Here is a 13,485-nt window from a genome sequence, read left to right as displayed (position 1 = left end):
CAAAATTTTACCTTTCAAGGGAGACAACTCAGTTAAAAGTGCAATCTGATTTTTGATCAAACTCACATAAGAAAGCTTGCCAACCAATATGATTTCCAAATCCGTAAACTCTGTTTTGTGTTAGACATACAAGCATGATTCGAAAGGCCTTAATAAGGCCTCTAAATGGCCTTTGTAATACATGGAGGCATGATTCGAAAGGCCTTGATAAGGCCTCTAAATGGCCTTTGTAATACATGGAGGCATGATTCTAAAGGCCTTGATAAGGCCTCTAAATGGCCTTTGTAATACATGGAGGCATGATTCTAAAGGCCTTGATAAGGCCTCTAAATGGCCTTTGTAATACATGGAGGCATGATTCTAAAGGCCTTGATAAGGCCTCTAAATGGCCTTTGTAATACATGGAGGCATGGTTCTAAAGGACTTCATAATGCCTCTAAATGGCCTTTGTAAGACATGGAGGCATGGTTCTAAAGGACTTCATAATGCCTCTAAATGGCCTTTGCAAGACACAAAGGCACTGTTCTAAAGGACTTCATAAGGCCTCTAAATGGCCTGTGTTATACACAAGGGTGTTGTTCAAAAGGACTTCATAATGCCTCTAAATGGCCTTTGCAAGACACAAAGGCACTGTTCAAAAGGACTCTAAATTGCCTGTTAGACACACAGGAACCGTTATAAGGGACTTGATAAGGCCATTAAATGATCTGTGTAAGACACAAAGGCAATGTATTAAGGGACTTGATAAGGCCATTAAATGACCTGTGTAAGACACAAAGGCAATGTATTAAGGGACTTGATAAGGCCTTTAAATGACCTGTGTAAGACACAAAGGCAATGTATTAAGGGACTTGATAAGGTCATTAAATGACCTCTGTAAGACACAAAGGCAATGTATTAAGGGACTTGATAAGGCTTTTAAATGACCTGTGTAAGACACAAAGGCAATGTATTAAGGGACTTGATAAGGTCTCTAAATGGCCTGTGTAAGACACAAAGGCAATGTATTAAGGGACTTGATAAGGCCATTAAATGACCTGTGTAAGACACAAAGGCAATGTATTAAGGGACTTGATAAGGCCATTAAATGACCTGTGTAAGACACAAAGGCAATGTATTAAGGGACTTGATAAGGCCATTAAATGACCTGTGTAAGACACAAAGGCAATGTATTAAGGGACTTGATAAGGTCATTAAATGACCTCTGTAAGACACAAAGGCAATGTATTAAGGGACTTGATAAGGCCTTTAAATGACCTGTGTAAGACACAAAGGCAATGTATTAAGGGACTTGATAAGGTCTCTAAATGGCCTGTGTAAGACACACAGGCAATGTATTAAGGGACTTGATAAGGTCTCTAAATGGCCTCTGTAAGACACAAAGGCAATGTATTAAGGGACTTGATAAGGTCTCTAAATGATCTGTGTAAGACACAAAGGCAATGTATTAAGGGACTTGATAAAGTCTCTAAATGGCTTGTGTAAGACACAAAGGCAATGTATTAAGGGACTTGATAAGGTCTCTAAATGGCATGTGTTAGGCACACACACAAATGTTCTATACAACTTGATAAGGCTTGTATATGGCCTGTGCTAAACACACAGACAATGTTCTATATAACTTGATAAGCCCTCTTAATGGCCTATGTTAGACACACAGGCACTGTTAAAAGGGACTTTACGGACCTATAAATGACCTATGTTAGACACACAGGCACTGTTAAAAGGGACTTTACGGACCTCTTAATGGCCTATGTTAGACACACAGGCACTGTTAAAACGGACTTTACGGACCTCTAAATGGCCTATGTTAGACACACAGGCACTGTTAAAAGGGACTTTACGGACCTCTTAATGACCTATGTTAGACACACAGGCACTGATAAAAGGGACTTTACGGACCTCTTAATGGCCTATGTTAGACACACAGGCACTGTTAAAAGGGACTTTACGGACCTCTTAATGGCCTATGTTAGACACACAGGCACTGTTAAAGGGACTTTACGGACCTCTTAATGGCCTATGTTAGACACACAGGCACTGTTAAAAGGGACTTTACGGACCTCTTAATGGCCTATGTTAGACACACAGGCACTGTTAAAGGGACTTTACGGACCTCTAAATGACCTATGTTAGACACACAGGCACTGTTAAAAGGGACTTTACGGACCTCTTAATGGCCTATGTTAGACACACAGGCACTGTTAAGAGGGACTTTACGGACCTCTAAATGGCCTATGTTAGACACACAGGCACTGTTAAGAGGGACTTTACGGACCTCTAAATGACCTATGTTAGACACACAGGCACTGTTAAGAGGGACTTTACGGACCTCTTAATGGCCTATGTTAGACACACAGGCACTGTTAAAAGGGACTTTACGGACCTCTAAATGACCTATGTTAGACACACAGGCACTGTTAAAAGGGACTTTACGGACCTCTTAATGGCCTATGTTACACACACAGGCACTGTTAAAAGGGACTTTACGGACCTCTGAATGACCTATGTTAGACACACAGGCACTGTTAAAAGGGACTTTACGGACCTCTGAATGACCTATGTTAGACACACAGGCACTGTTAAAAGGGACTTTACGGACCTCTGAATGGCCTATGTTAGACACACAGGCACTGTTAAAAGGGACTTTACGGACCTCTAAATGGCCTATGTTAGACACACAGGCACTGTTAAAAGGGACTTTACGGACCTCTAAATGGCCTATGTTAGACACACAGGCACTGTTAAAAGGGACTTTACGGACCTCTAAATGGCCTATGTTAGACACACAGGCACTGTTAAAAGGGACTTTACGGACCTCTTAATGGCCTATGTTAGACACACAGGCACTGTTAAAAGGGACTTTACGGACCTCTAAATGGCCTATGTTAGACACACAGGCACTGTTAAAAGGGACTTTACGGACCTCTAAATGACCTATGTTAGACACACAGGCACTGTTAAAAGGGACTTTACGGACCTCTAAATGACCTATGTTAGACACACAGGCACTGTTAAAAGGGAGTTTACAGACCTCTAAATGACCTATGTTAGACACACAGGCACTGTTAAAAGGGACTTTACAGACCTCTAAATGAACTATGTTAGACACTCAGTCACACTCTGAGCTCCCTACCTGGTATAGCCTCGAGTGCCTGCTGGAAAACGATGAAGGCCACGCCCCCTGACAGCACTGGGTCACTCTCACCTTCTGTCTCAAGGTCTAGGACACTACGACGCTTCCGCATCTGGCACAAGGGTTGCAAAATTACGGCGAGGACGGACAAGTTGAGTTAAATTGAAATATGACAACTGAAGAGTCTTCAACAATACAAATAAATATTTTCTTTTTTTAAATTTAATTCTTTATTATCTGTTGCAATCAGGTTATACTTAAGGATATCAAAATACTGTAAGCGTGATAAACCTTTGACAATGGCATTTTCATTGTGATCACAAATATTTATTTTTATGTACAGCTGTTCCTTATCAAGTAGCTGTGTATTGTAGTTATTACCTTCTCTGCATACATGAGCTCCATTCTGTAATACTGAAAGAGAAACAATATCTATGGGGTAACATTGCAGAATATTAAAGTTATAGGCACTGCATTTTAGTTCCAGAGGTAAATTTATTGAAAACCATTCTTACAGAATCAGATTTCCTCTAATGATGCTTGACTAAGAATTTTGCACTACTTTTTGTTAATACATTTTCTATTATTGTGAAGGAATACTAATAATATCACATAGAGTGGAATATAATCATTTGGCATATGGGCCATTATGGACAAGCATATTTGTAATGTGTATTAATTTGTAATGTGTATTGATATTATTTTCATACAAATTTATTTACCCTTCAGAAATACCCACTTATAAATAACTGAAATAACAGTCTTTGGCTTTTAACAGTGGTTGAAATAAGAACAAGTCCACAGCCATACACTGGTAAAATGCATTCCAGGATTGCTTCAATTCTGGATTTTATATAGCAAGGCTTTTGAAAAAAAGAATTTCACTTGTTCATTCAAAAGGTCTAGTTACAATGACTGCTCAAGCTCCTTAATTTGCTCATCCATGCAAATGGATCCACAAACATTTTCATATACAGAGCTGCCTTACACATGATGTATTTAACATCTATGTGAATGCTTATTTCAAAGTATACCAACCTCCTGCCAGAGTGTTTGTGAGGTCTGGTTGAAGCGTAATGCCCGCTGTAGAAGGCCACGGGCGTTGTCAGGGTTGTTGTTCTCTTCAAACTCCCACTTGGCAGCCGACAACCACAACTCTATAGGGAAACAGGAAAACAGGAAAACAGAGGGTCATTCATGTCAGTAATACTATTACAAGGAAGAAAAACATCCATAAATAATACAGAGGATAATGTTTTTTTCAGTCGGATTTCAATTTTATTTCATCAAGTAATCACCATATGTAATATTTTAAAATTTAATGTTAACTTTCATTGTTCCATAGCCTAGGTTAAATCAAAATCATATCTCACTAAAACAAACAATTGTCCTTTATATTTCATACTTAAAAATCAGTCAAAATAATTTTAATTGGTATTTAATTGCAAAAGCACCTTGATGACATCAAGCAAACCAGGAAAGGACATCACTGAAGCTTTGTTCAAAACTTTGAGATATTAACCATCAGAAAGAATAATAAAAAATGCAATTCTTGTGCCATACAAAGATTTATTTCTCTCTCTTTTATCACCAATAATTTAAAAACATGTAGCACATTGATTGTCATGTATACCAAGTTTATGATAATATCTTAAATTTCTTAAACAGTTTCCAACTTTTGGCCAACCTTCAATTTTTATAAAGAGTCAAATAGCAACGACATTTAGACCATGACATTGCGCTTCAATGTTTTCTTTGAGAAATAGACAAGTTTAAACTCCATCCAATTGTTGCTAGTTAAAACTCACAACTCACCTGGTTTTTTATCATGCACCTGCAGCATTTTTGTGTACTGTCTGCTCACTAGGTCCTTGGCTTTCTGGAATTAATGCATTTGAATATTTTTGTCTGAATAAGGAAAAGAAGACATATAACCAGACCATTCTTAGACACATCTGGTATGGTGCAAGTAAAAATTTAAATCAAGGTCACATCAAACTCACAAACTTACAGTTGTTGAAATAAGACATCTGGATGAACAAGCACAGGTTCTTAATTCGATCCACTAGAACTTGACATCAAAAAGCAACAAGCAGTCAAGCACTCATTAATAAAACCAAGAATTAAGGCAAGCCTGGAAAACACTTAGTGCAGGGCTTGCAGACATGTACTTTCTTTACCAACTGCAGTTCCAGCTGCATTTCTGTTTTCCAGAGCATTTGGCATGGACATTGTTCTTAAATGTTACTACTCAAAACCATTGACTAGGTTTGTAGTAAATGGTAAAACCAAATTTTCAAAAACAAATGAATATTAAGGTGAAGATGTGGTACGTACCAGTTGCTTGGCAAATGCTATGTAGGACAGCCATAACTTCACATCCTCCTGTAACAAACATTAAATATTTGCAGAGTGAATTCAATTGTGTTTTTATATTAATGTAATATAATTAACTTTTCAATCCAGCTAATACAAGCATAGGCTTGAACCACTGATAACCTTCTTTGATGATAGTACATGATTACAACATAGCAATGGTCTTCTTAATGCTAACAAGAGCAAACCGGTCTGTCTTTTTACAGTCAAAAAGAGGCCTAACTCTACAATTGTTAAAGCGATAGTTATGGGTAAATACTTGCTTCACATGTGTGTATGTATTGTCTCTAGCAACATGTGTTCTTATTTTCATCAGAACATCCTGATGTTTTTGAGGTTATTGGTGTAAAGAATGTACACACTAACAACAACAGTCATCAAGGCTATAAAAATACTTGACTATTTTTCCTAAGATTAAAATTAAACATACTTACAGGAAACCTGTAGAGCACCAGCTGCAAGAACAAAATAAAAGTTACCATACACCAAACATCATACATCGACCATACACTGACCAAATTATCTTAATTATCTTAATTTATATTCTCACCAACTATTATGAGAAGATGTTAAGAAAAGTTATGAAGAAAGACAAAGTAAGATTTTTTTAATGTCCCTAAAACTATACGTAAATTCTCTCCTCACCTTATAAAGCCTGTGTATCCTTACAACGATGTTGTTATCAATCTCAACTTTCTTGAACGAGTAACCAGTCCTCTGTAATACAAGTCAAACAAATGTTTAATCTCCTGTCTCCTGCTTACTGTCTTTTCTGGGCAAAATGTCATTGATATTTTTCTTTTGTTTTAACTACGGTACCGTAATTGACAAGCATGTTTCGCTTAGAGTATTTGTAAATAGAAGTAAAATATAAAATATTCTTGAAAAAAGTTTATGGTGAGAAGAATTACCTCTCTTCTTTTCCTCACCAATGCCAGCAAGTTGGTCTCATACTGCAAATAAATCATTAAAATGATATGTAAGTAGGATGAGCAGAATAAAAACTATATGATGATTATATTTTCAATCTATTATGTTGAATAAACAAAACAAGACCTGTCACAGAAACATGACATGGCTGAGATAAAGGCACAAATGGCATGCATGACACACCTTATATAATAAGAAATGTCAAAGCTGAAACACAAAGTATCACTATGAAGTCTCTTTTGTACAACATTGACATCCAAGTATGACCTTGACCTTTCAGATAAAACTACAGCTGTATGCACGACATGGTGTTCTACAACTCTGTAAAGACTGACTTAGCTTCAATTGATATTTAAAACATTATAGCTGAGAAATGAATTCTTGTAATGACAACCAAAATAAGATAAGAGCACATTAATTCAGGAGGTCCAACGTGAAATGTGTTTGCCAAATTTTAAGTGAGGGAAGTTGTGTGAAGCCAAATAAAATGGCGGCGTTGAAAGGAATTTCGGTGTTTCAAGGATGTATTTTCACCAGGTAAGAAAGTTATATCACCTTTCTCGCAATATAAATACGCCTACCTGGAGACCACACGTGTAAGCGTCTCTCGGTTTTTTAACCTATGTTTCTAGATGCCTTTACAAAAAAGTTATTGAATGTATAAGCTGAACGATTGATGGTTTACAAAGTGAAAATAGAAAATTGCGTGACTTGAAACTGTGTTTTCGGCCCAAGTTTACCATTCTTGTACCTGTTTTAGCCAATTGTTATTGAATATTTGCATTATTTATCTTTTCGACCGCTACTGCACTTACATGGGTATTATACAGCCGATTTTTTCATGTTTTCATGCGAAATACCTTACCATGGTGCTCTACAAATGTTTCAATGCCCATTAAAAGATAAAAACATATAGCCTTGACATTAATTATTTCTATGAAATCCATTTTGTACAACATTGATCTCCAGGTGTGACCTTGACCTTTGAGATGAAACCACAAAATTAATATGTAAAATCTAACCATGCTCTTCAAATCCGTGAAGATTAAATAAAATTCTGATTACAGCAACATATTGCTTTGACAAGGTTTCAATGGAAGGATGCACAGACGAAGGAATGAACAGATAGTGCAAAGACTATATACCACATTTTCTTATGTCTGTCCATAGTGTAGTCATATACATACAAAAAATGTTATGTGACTATTTTAATCATAAATATACCTGAATGTAATGAAGAAAATCCTCTTTCTTCTTCTGTTTTCTTCTAAGTTTGTACTCGTAAACCTTTCTTTTTGTAAGAATTTGTCTGTAAATAAGAAAATTACTTTCAAACTGAATCACATTAAACCTAGTATTGGACATAAAGCCAAATATTTATTAAGTTGCAATTAGTAGTCTGTCGTCAAAGATAACTTTGAACATTACAAATGAGCATATGTGCATGTAGTTGCCAAACAGCAAGGCTGCAGTAGTTGATGTACAGGACACTTTTACCCACATAGCTGCCCCTAGTTTATATCCTTGTTAGTTAGGTTAGAAAGGCATATCAAAGAGGGTTAGACGGGTAAACAGAGGTATCTATAAAGGAAATGGTACTTAAAAAATAACACTGTTTAAAATTTGTTTAATGGCGGTAAAATTATGCATAATAACAGTAACAGTTTGATATACACTGCATTAAACACACATTCATCTACATCATACCAAACCCTGACACCATTAAACATTGACAATTTAGTTTTGGCTAGTGGCAAGAAAAGTTGTAAGTAAAAACCAAAATTCACCAAATAGATACAGCTGTAATCATCATAATTTCCAATAACAGTCTGTATAGGTGTGCAAGAATGTCACATTAGCAATCCCTTGTTTTAAATGTACCACCTCAGGTAGGGAATTCTTATTGCAGATGTTTTGAAGGACTTGCAGTCGGTGGTCCTTGTGAATCGCTGTCAAAGTTAACTACATTTGTACTGAGGCCTGAGTTAAATGCATTTTAACAAGTGAACCATACTGGTTGATGGTACATTTCCGAACAGGGCACAAATCCCGAACACCGGCTAAAACACGCCTTTATTTACCTTGATCGATTATTCGATGATCTAGATCAATACAGAGGCTTGCATTGGTCACACTTGCGAAGTTTCATCTTGTTTTGTTAAGAATTTTTCTAATTCAATTTTTCCATTCAATGTTTATACGCTTAAAGATCAAAATGTAGCACATGGGGGAATGACTTCAGCGGGTGCACGCGCATCTTTAGGTTTTGCAGTTATGTTGCCCTACATTCCAGATATTTATTAATAGAAATCACGTTTTACATTTGAATTGCATGTTATGAAAAACATCGGAAACAATAAATAACTTTGCAGCTAAGTGTTTATTTAATTTAGCATACTTATTAATTATAATTGTATGATCATGTTTTTTCGCTTTGCAAGTGTTTGGTATTTGTGCCCTCCATAGCATAAATTTAAGGGTTATTTACCGTCCATAAACTGAACGATTTTCGACATAAAACTAATGATATCGTTAATCTGTACTTTGACAGTTGTTGTCACATTAACCAAAGATGTTTCATACGCAGTTTTAACTTACTACAACAAAAAAACTCCAAGATAATTGTGAAAAACCTCAGTGTTCGGATTTGTGACCTTAGCCAGTATATGATAATGTGGTGGCTTCGGCCAGATGGTTGCAGTTATCTGGTTATAAGATCAACTTTGATGTATGACTTTTAAGCTAATGAAGTGACAGTTCTGTTTTATGTATTTATATAAAAAGGATAAAAAAAGGAAAATACCCAGTCTCCTCTTTTGTAAATAACCCAACTCTGCTCATTTGCTCAAGTTCAGGGAGCATTTCCTCGACCCGGTGCTCTACAACTTCAGCCATTTTATTGAGTTTTGTTTGTAGCCTTTATAATAAGATTTTGTTTTGTTTTTATTTAGATCTGTCAAACACACGTGAAAAATTCCCGAACAAACTTATTTCCTCTAATTTAAAGAGTATCCGTTCTGGGTTAAACAACACTATTATTTTGTATTTAGTCAAAACGGCACCCTGATTTGAATCATTCTTGTTTAAAAAAACAAACAAAAAAACCCAAACAGTTTCACGTTTTCATATGCCCATATGTGTCTTATCTCTTTCAATTAAAACTAAAATGAAAGTACTCCTACGCATTAGGCTCTCTTTACAACTTTAACAGTAGCATTCTACCCCAAACAGTTTTGGTCCGCCGTGTTCTGAAATAATTACATCTTGAAAATCTTAAAAAATGTCAATATGTTTTAATAAAATATGCATTCTTTATTGTTATTTATATCGTACTTCATGTTTGTTAAGTAATGGTTAAATATCAAACATATTACATATACTAGCCAATTCAACTAAAACTTGTCGAGTTGGGAGCAAAAAATCAGATATCATAATTATGTAACTGATATAGTCATGAGATATGTCAAAGCTTTGATTGGCGGTTTTTTGGTCTGAAAATAGGGCCGAAAGTGTTGCCTTCTTCAACTTTATACAAGAATATGTATTTCAAGTGGGGTATAAGATAACGAAAAACTTACTGAGCTCAATGACTGCTACTTTTCAACTCTTTGTAAGTTTTCCAGTACATGCTGCAGTATATCAAAATGGAATCTTATTGTCTTAAAATTGTTCAAACTCACGATCGTGAACGGGACTCTGCTTTATTTCCTTGTTTGAAATATATTGTGGTAAATTTACGGTTTTTGGAATTTTGTCGATTTTTCACAATTATAAAGGCCATGGCCCCATTTGGAAAAACATGGTGAAACATACTGTAATGGTATAATAGTATTGATTGATGACGGCACAAACGGATATTGACGGACGACGGTCGGTGACCATGGGTCAAACCATACTCACTCTTTCAGCCATTTACCTTAAAAGGGCCATCTTATTCAGAATCAATACATAAAAATGTATAACAAACATACATTTTGAGTAATAAACCTTTAACTACTCACAAAATAATGCATTTATGGAAAATATTAATTATTGGTAACAAGATTGTAATCTTGTAATAAATAGCTGAAAACGCCAAAATATTAAATGATTGGTGAATGGTTAAATATTTACTCACGGTGATCTACTATAGTCTCATGAGGTAGAAATACCGAGTCTTCTGTACCATTCTTCCAAATTAAACTCGGTATCGTTCATAAAAAACATTGTTTTAGACATTTATTCATCTTTTTTGGTATATTAGAATAATTGTGTTAATTGTGGTAAATCTTATTTGGGAGTAAGAGTGCATCACTATTAATACTCATACACGCTACAATATTGTCGAAATATCGTTAGCATTCAGTGTTGGGGTAACCACAAAGACACTTGTCTATCTGGTACTTATGTTTGACTGTATTAGGTCTGATAAATAACCGTAAGGGAGCGCGAAATCTGCAACCCCACTTGCAGTTTAATGAGACAGATCGTTTATTTAACAAGTCCTCTAATGCTTTTAGTATCGCTCATTATTTCTAATATACGAGCAGTATCAAAAACCAACCATTATATACATAAAACTAACGGATTGAAAGATCAGGCACACATACATGTTATGATGTACCTGGAAAAAACAACACATTCTGGACGATACTAACAATTCAAAAATATCATTTGAAAAACTAAATAAAGGCGTATAACAACCTCCGTAAAACTTTAAATTACTCTTAAACATGAAAAGGTAACGTTTATTTTCAACCCGTATAAGCAAACCCAGATGCTTTCGGTCGAAAGAAAAAACAAAACAGTAGTAAACGTAGATTGTTCATTACTAGACTTAAGTACTTATATCATGATATTATACTATTATGCAGGATTTTTTTTAACACTTTATCAAAATCTCAATATCAAATCTGCGTGTTTGATGTTGCCTCTGATAGTTATGTATGTTATTGCACGTGCATTAGTTAATTCAGCAGATACACATTTTGTATACTGCTGCTGAACCGTAATATATCCGGTAAAAGACTTTAATCAGGCAGACATGGCATCAATAATTCATGCCTGGATATAAAGTTAGGGAACAGAGTCTTGTGTCACCATGGATCTGTCCGCATTTATTCCTCTTTAATGGCCAGGCGCCTTTGTGCTTCCCGTATATCCTCGCAAATACGTAGAATTGAACGGATATTAAAATCCCCATTTACCAATCAGATTATACATGTACAATATTGCATAGATAGAACACTGCCCGGAATAAAACTTTTGCGTTAACATGCTGTTATAACCTTCAAACAACATGAAAACTAGTTAAGCTGCAGATGTGTAAATAGTTGAGGATTTTTTAAGATTATATGGACGTGCTCTGTCTAGCGTCAACTTCGTAAAAACAAGAGACTGTGAAAGAAAGGTGTGGCTACAAATAAATACACTCACCATGGCCAATTCCGTTGATAACGCTCCCTGGGTAAAACTGAGACTAGAGGAGTTGGTTCGAATCTTGGATGTGCATAAAGAAGAGGGTGAGGTACGGCGGGGGCAGTTCCAGGAAAAGTTGCGCGGCCTCAAGGAGCGACAGGAGGCCCTCCAACAGAGACGTGTGGCGCGGCTCCGGACGGAAGGCATTGTGATTGACCTGGAGCTGGTAAAACAGCGGGCCAAAAACCCGGAACTCATGAAATGGTATGACGAAGATCTAGAGGAGGGGAAAAAGATAATCATGAAAGCTAAGATTAAAGCGATGTTTCAGCGCCAAGAGACAAACGAAAATGATGAAGAGGGTCAGTATGAGTACGAGTCTGAAGCTGAATGGGACCCAGACGATTCTCGTTGTACCAGTGCGAGACCTCGGACTCAATCTAGGGGCCTCTCGCGCGGTCCTCACAGTAGGGAGGGAACAAAACTCGACCTTATAAGGGAAAACGAGGTATATGGTGCTGTGACAGCTGAAACTAAGGAAAAGAAACCAGAAAAGAATCCAAAAATCGATAAAAACATTAAAAAACAATTCAAACGTTACAAAAACGTAATATCAACATCTAGATATCTCACTGCTTGTATTACAAACAAGAAAGGAAAACTGAGATCACCGGACAAAGTTAGACGACAGAACTCCGCCGACATGTCTTTGTCGATCGAATCTGGAAAGGACCAAGAACTGAAATTACAAGACGCGATATCAATTACAACCCCGACCCAAACTCCTCGTGCGGAAGTGAAGACACGTGGGTCTTTGGTGCGCGAGCGTTCCCTTCAGAGTAGTAAGTCGTCAATGGGCTCTGCTCCTTGTCGCTCCAGAAGCTCACTTCCCGCCGAGGCCGTGGCGAGGACCGGATCCAGAAAGTAACGTGTCAAAAGGTTTCACCAAAGCGGAATAAGACGTTTGTAGTTTTACGAATTTTAATATCGACAAACGACGTGCCGCAATTATATGACGTTGACGTAACTTCCTGTTTATTATTGTTATTTATTATTTTTTTATATCTACTGCTGAAGGCGTTTCGCCGAAACGTTTAAGATAATAAACTTTACGTGTTTGTGTCACTGTGGTTTATTTCATATTAATATCAAAAAATGAAATTCTGATGTATTTATTTATTTGTAAGATACATTGGAATATATTGATGGCCTTTTAGGTGTAAGCTAAACTAAGCAACCGAGTTAAATGTTGAAAAGACAGGAACTAAAACAATATGTTTAAAGTAACATCTCTCTGCGTTAAACTTGTCTCTTAGATAATCAGTTTTATTTTTGTATATTCGTACATGCAAATCGTGTCGTAATTTTACGTACACACACATTGCTTGACATGGAAGGTATTCAAAATATTATTTTGTCCTATGTTAAACAAGTGGTAGGAAAAGCACCAGATGTGAAGTATGCTAAGAAAGATCCATAATTCTACATAATTATTTTTTAGATTTATTGGCCTTGATGCACTTAGTAAAGGGGACGTTTCAATTTGTTTAATCATGCCAATGATGTTTCTTTCTTAGTATTTGAATACCAACAGCGACCTTGACCTTGAACTTGTTATGCAACTCATGTTCTTTAAGAACATGCGA

The 13,485-nt window shown here is 36.3% G+C and overlaps 1 protein-coding gene across 1 annotated transcript in view; it reads right to left on the bottom strand.

The window, feature by feature from the left end:
* The window catches only part of LOC128224564 (U3 small nucleolar RNA-associated protein 6 homolog), a 72,961-nt gene extending 63,518 nt beyond the window's left edge, over window positions 1–9,443 (bottom strand). Inside the window, exons 1-10 of the mRNA XM_052934455.1 lie at window positions 9,246–9,443; window positions 7,667–7,751; window positions 6,424–6,465; window positions 6,158–6,229; window positions 5,947–5,967; window positions 5,474–5,521; window positions 4,952–5,015; window positions 4,175–4,293; window positions 3,518–3,550; window positions 3,137–3,248 (exon numbers count right to left, since the gene is read on the bottom strand). Of these exons, the coding sequence (XP_052790415.1) occupies window positions 3,137–3,248; window positions 3,518–3,550; window positions 4,175–4,293; window positions 4,952–5,015; window positions 5,474–5,521; window positions 5,947–5,967; window positions 6,158–6,229; window positions 6,424–6,465; window positions 7,667–7,751; window positions 9,246–9,337 (688 nt within the window). The 5' untranslated portion in view covers window positions 9,338–9,443. The remainder of the gene's footprint in view (window positions 1–3,136; window positions 3,249–3,517; window positions 3,551–4,174; window positions 4,294–4,951; window positions 5,016–5,473; window positions 5,522–5,946; window positions 5,968–6,157; window positions 6,230–6,423; window positions 6,466–7,666; window positions 7,752–9,245) is intronic.
* Between the last annotated feature and the right edge of the window lie 4,042 nt (window positions 9,444–13,485).

Source organism: Mya arenaria, chromosome 2 (assembly GCF_026914265.1).
Source record: "Mya arenaria isolate MELC-2E11 chromosome 2, ASM2691426v1".
NCBI lineage: Eukaryota > Metazoa > Mollusca > Bivalvia > Myida > Myidae > Mya > Mya arenaria.
The sequence above is the reverse complement of the archived record's forward strand: the minus strand, read 5'-3'. Positions and strand labels throughout refer to the sequence as shown.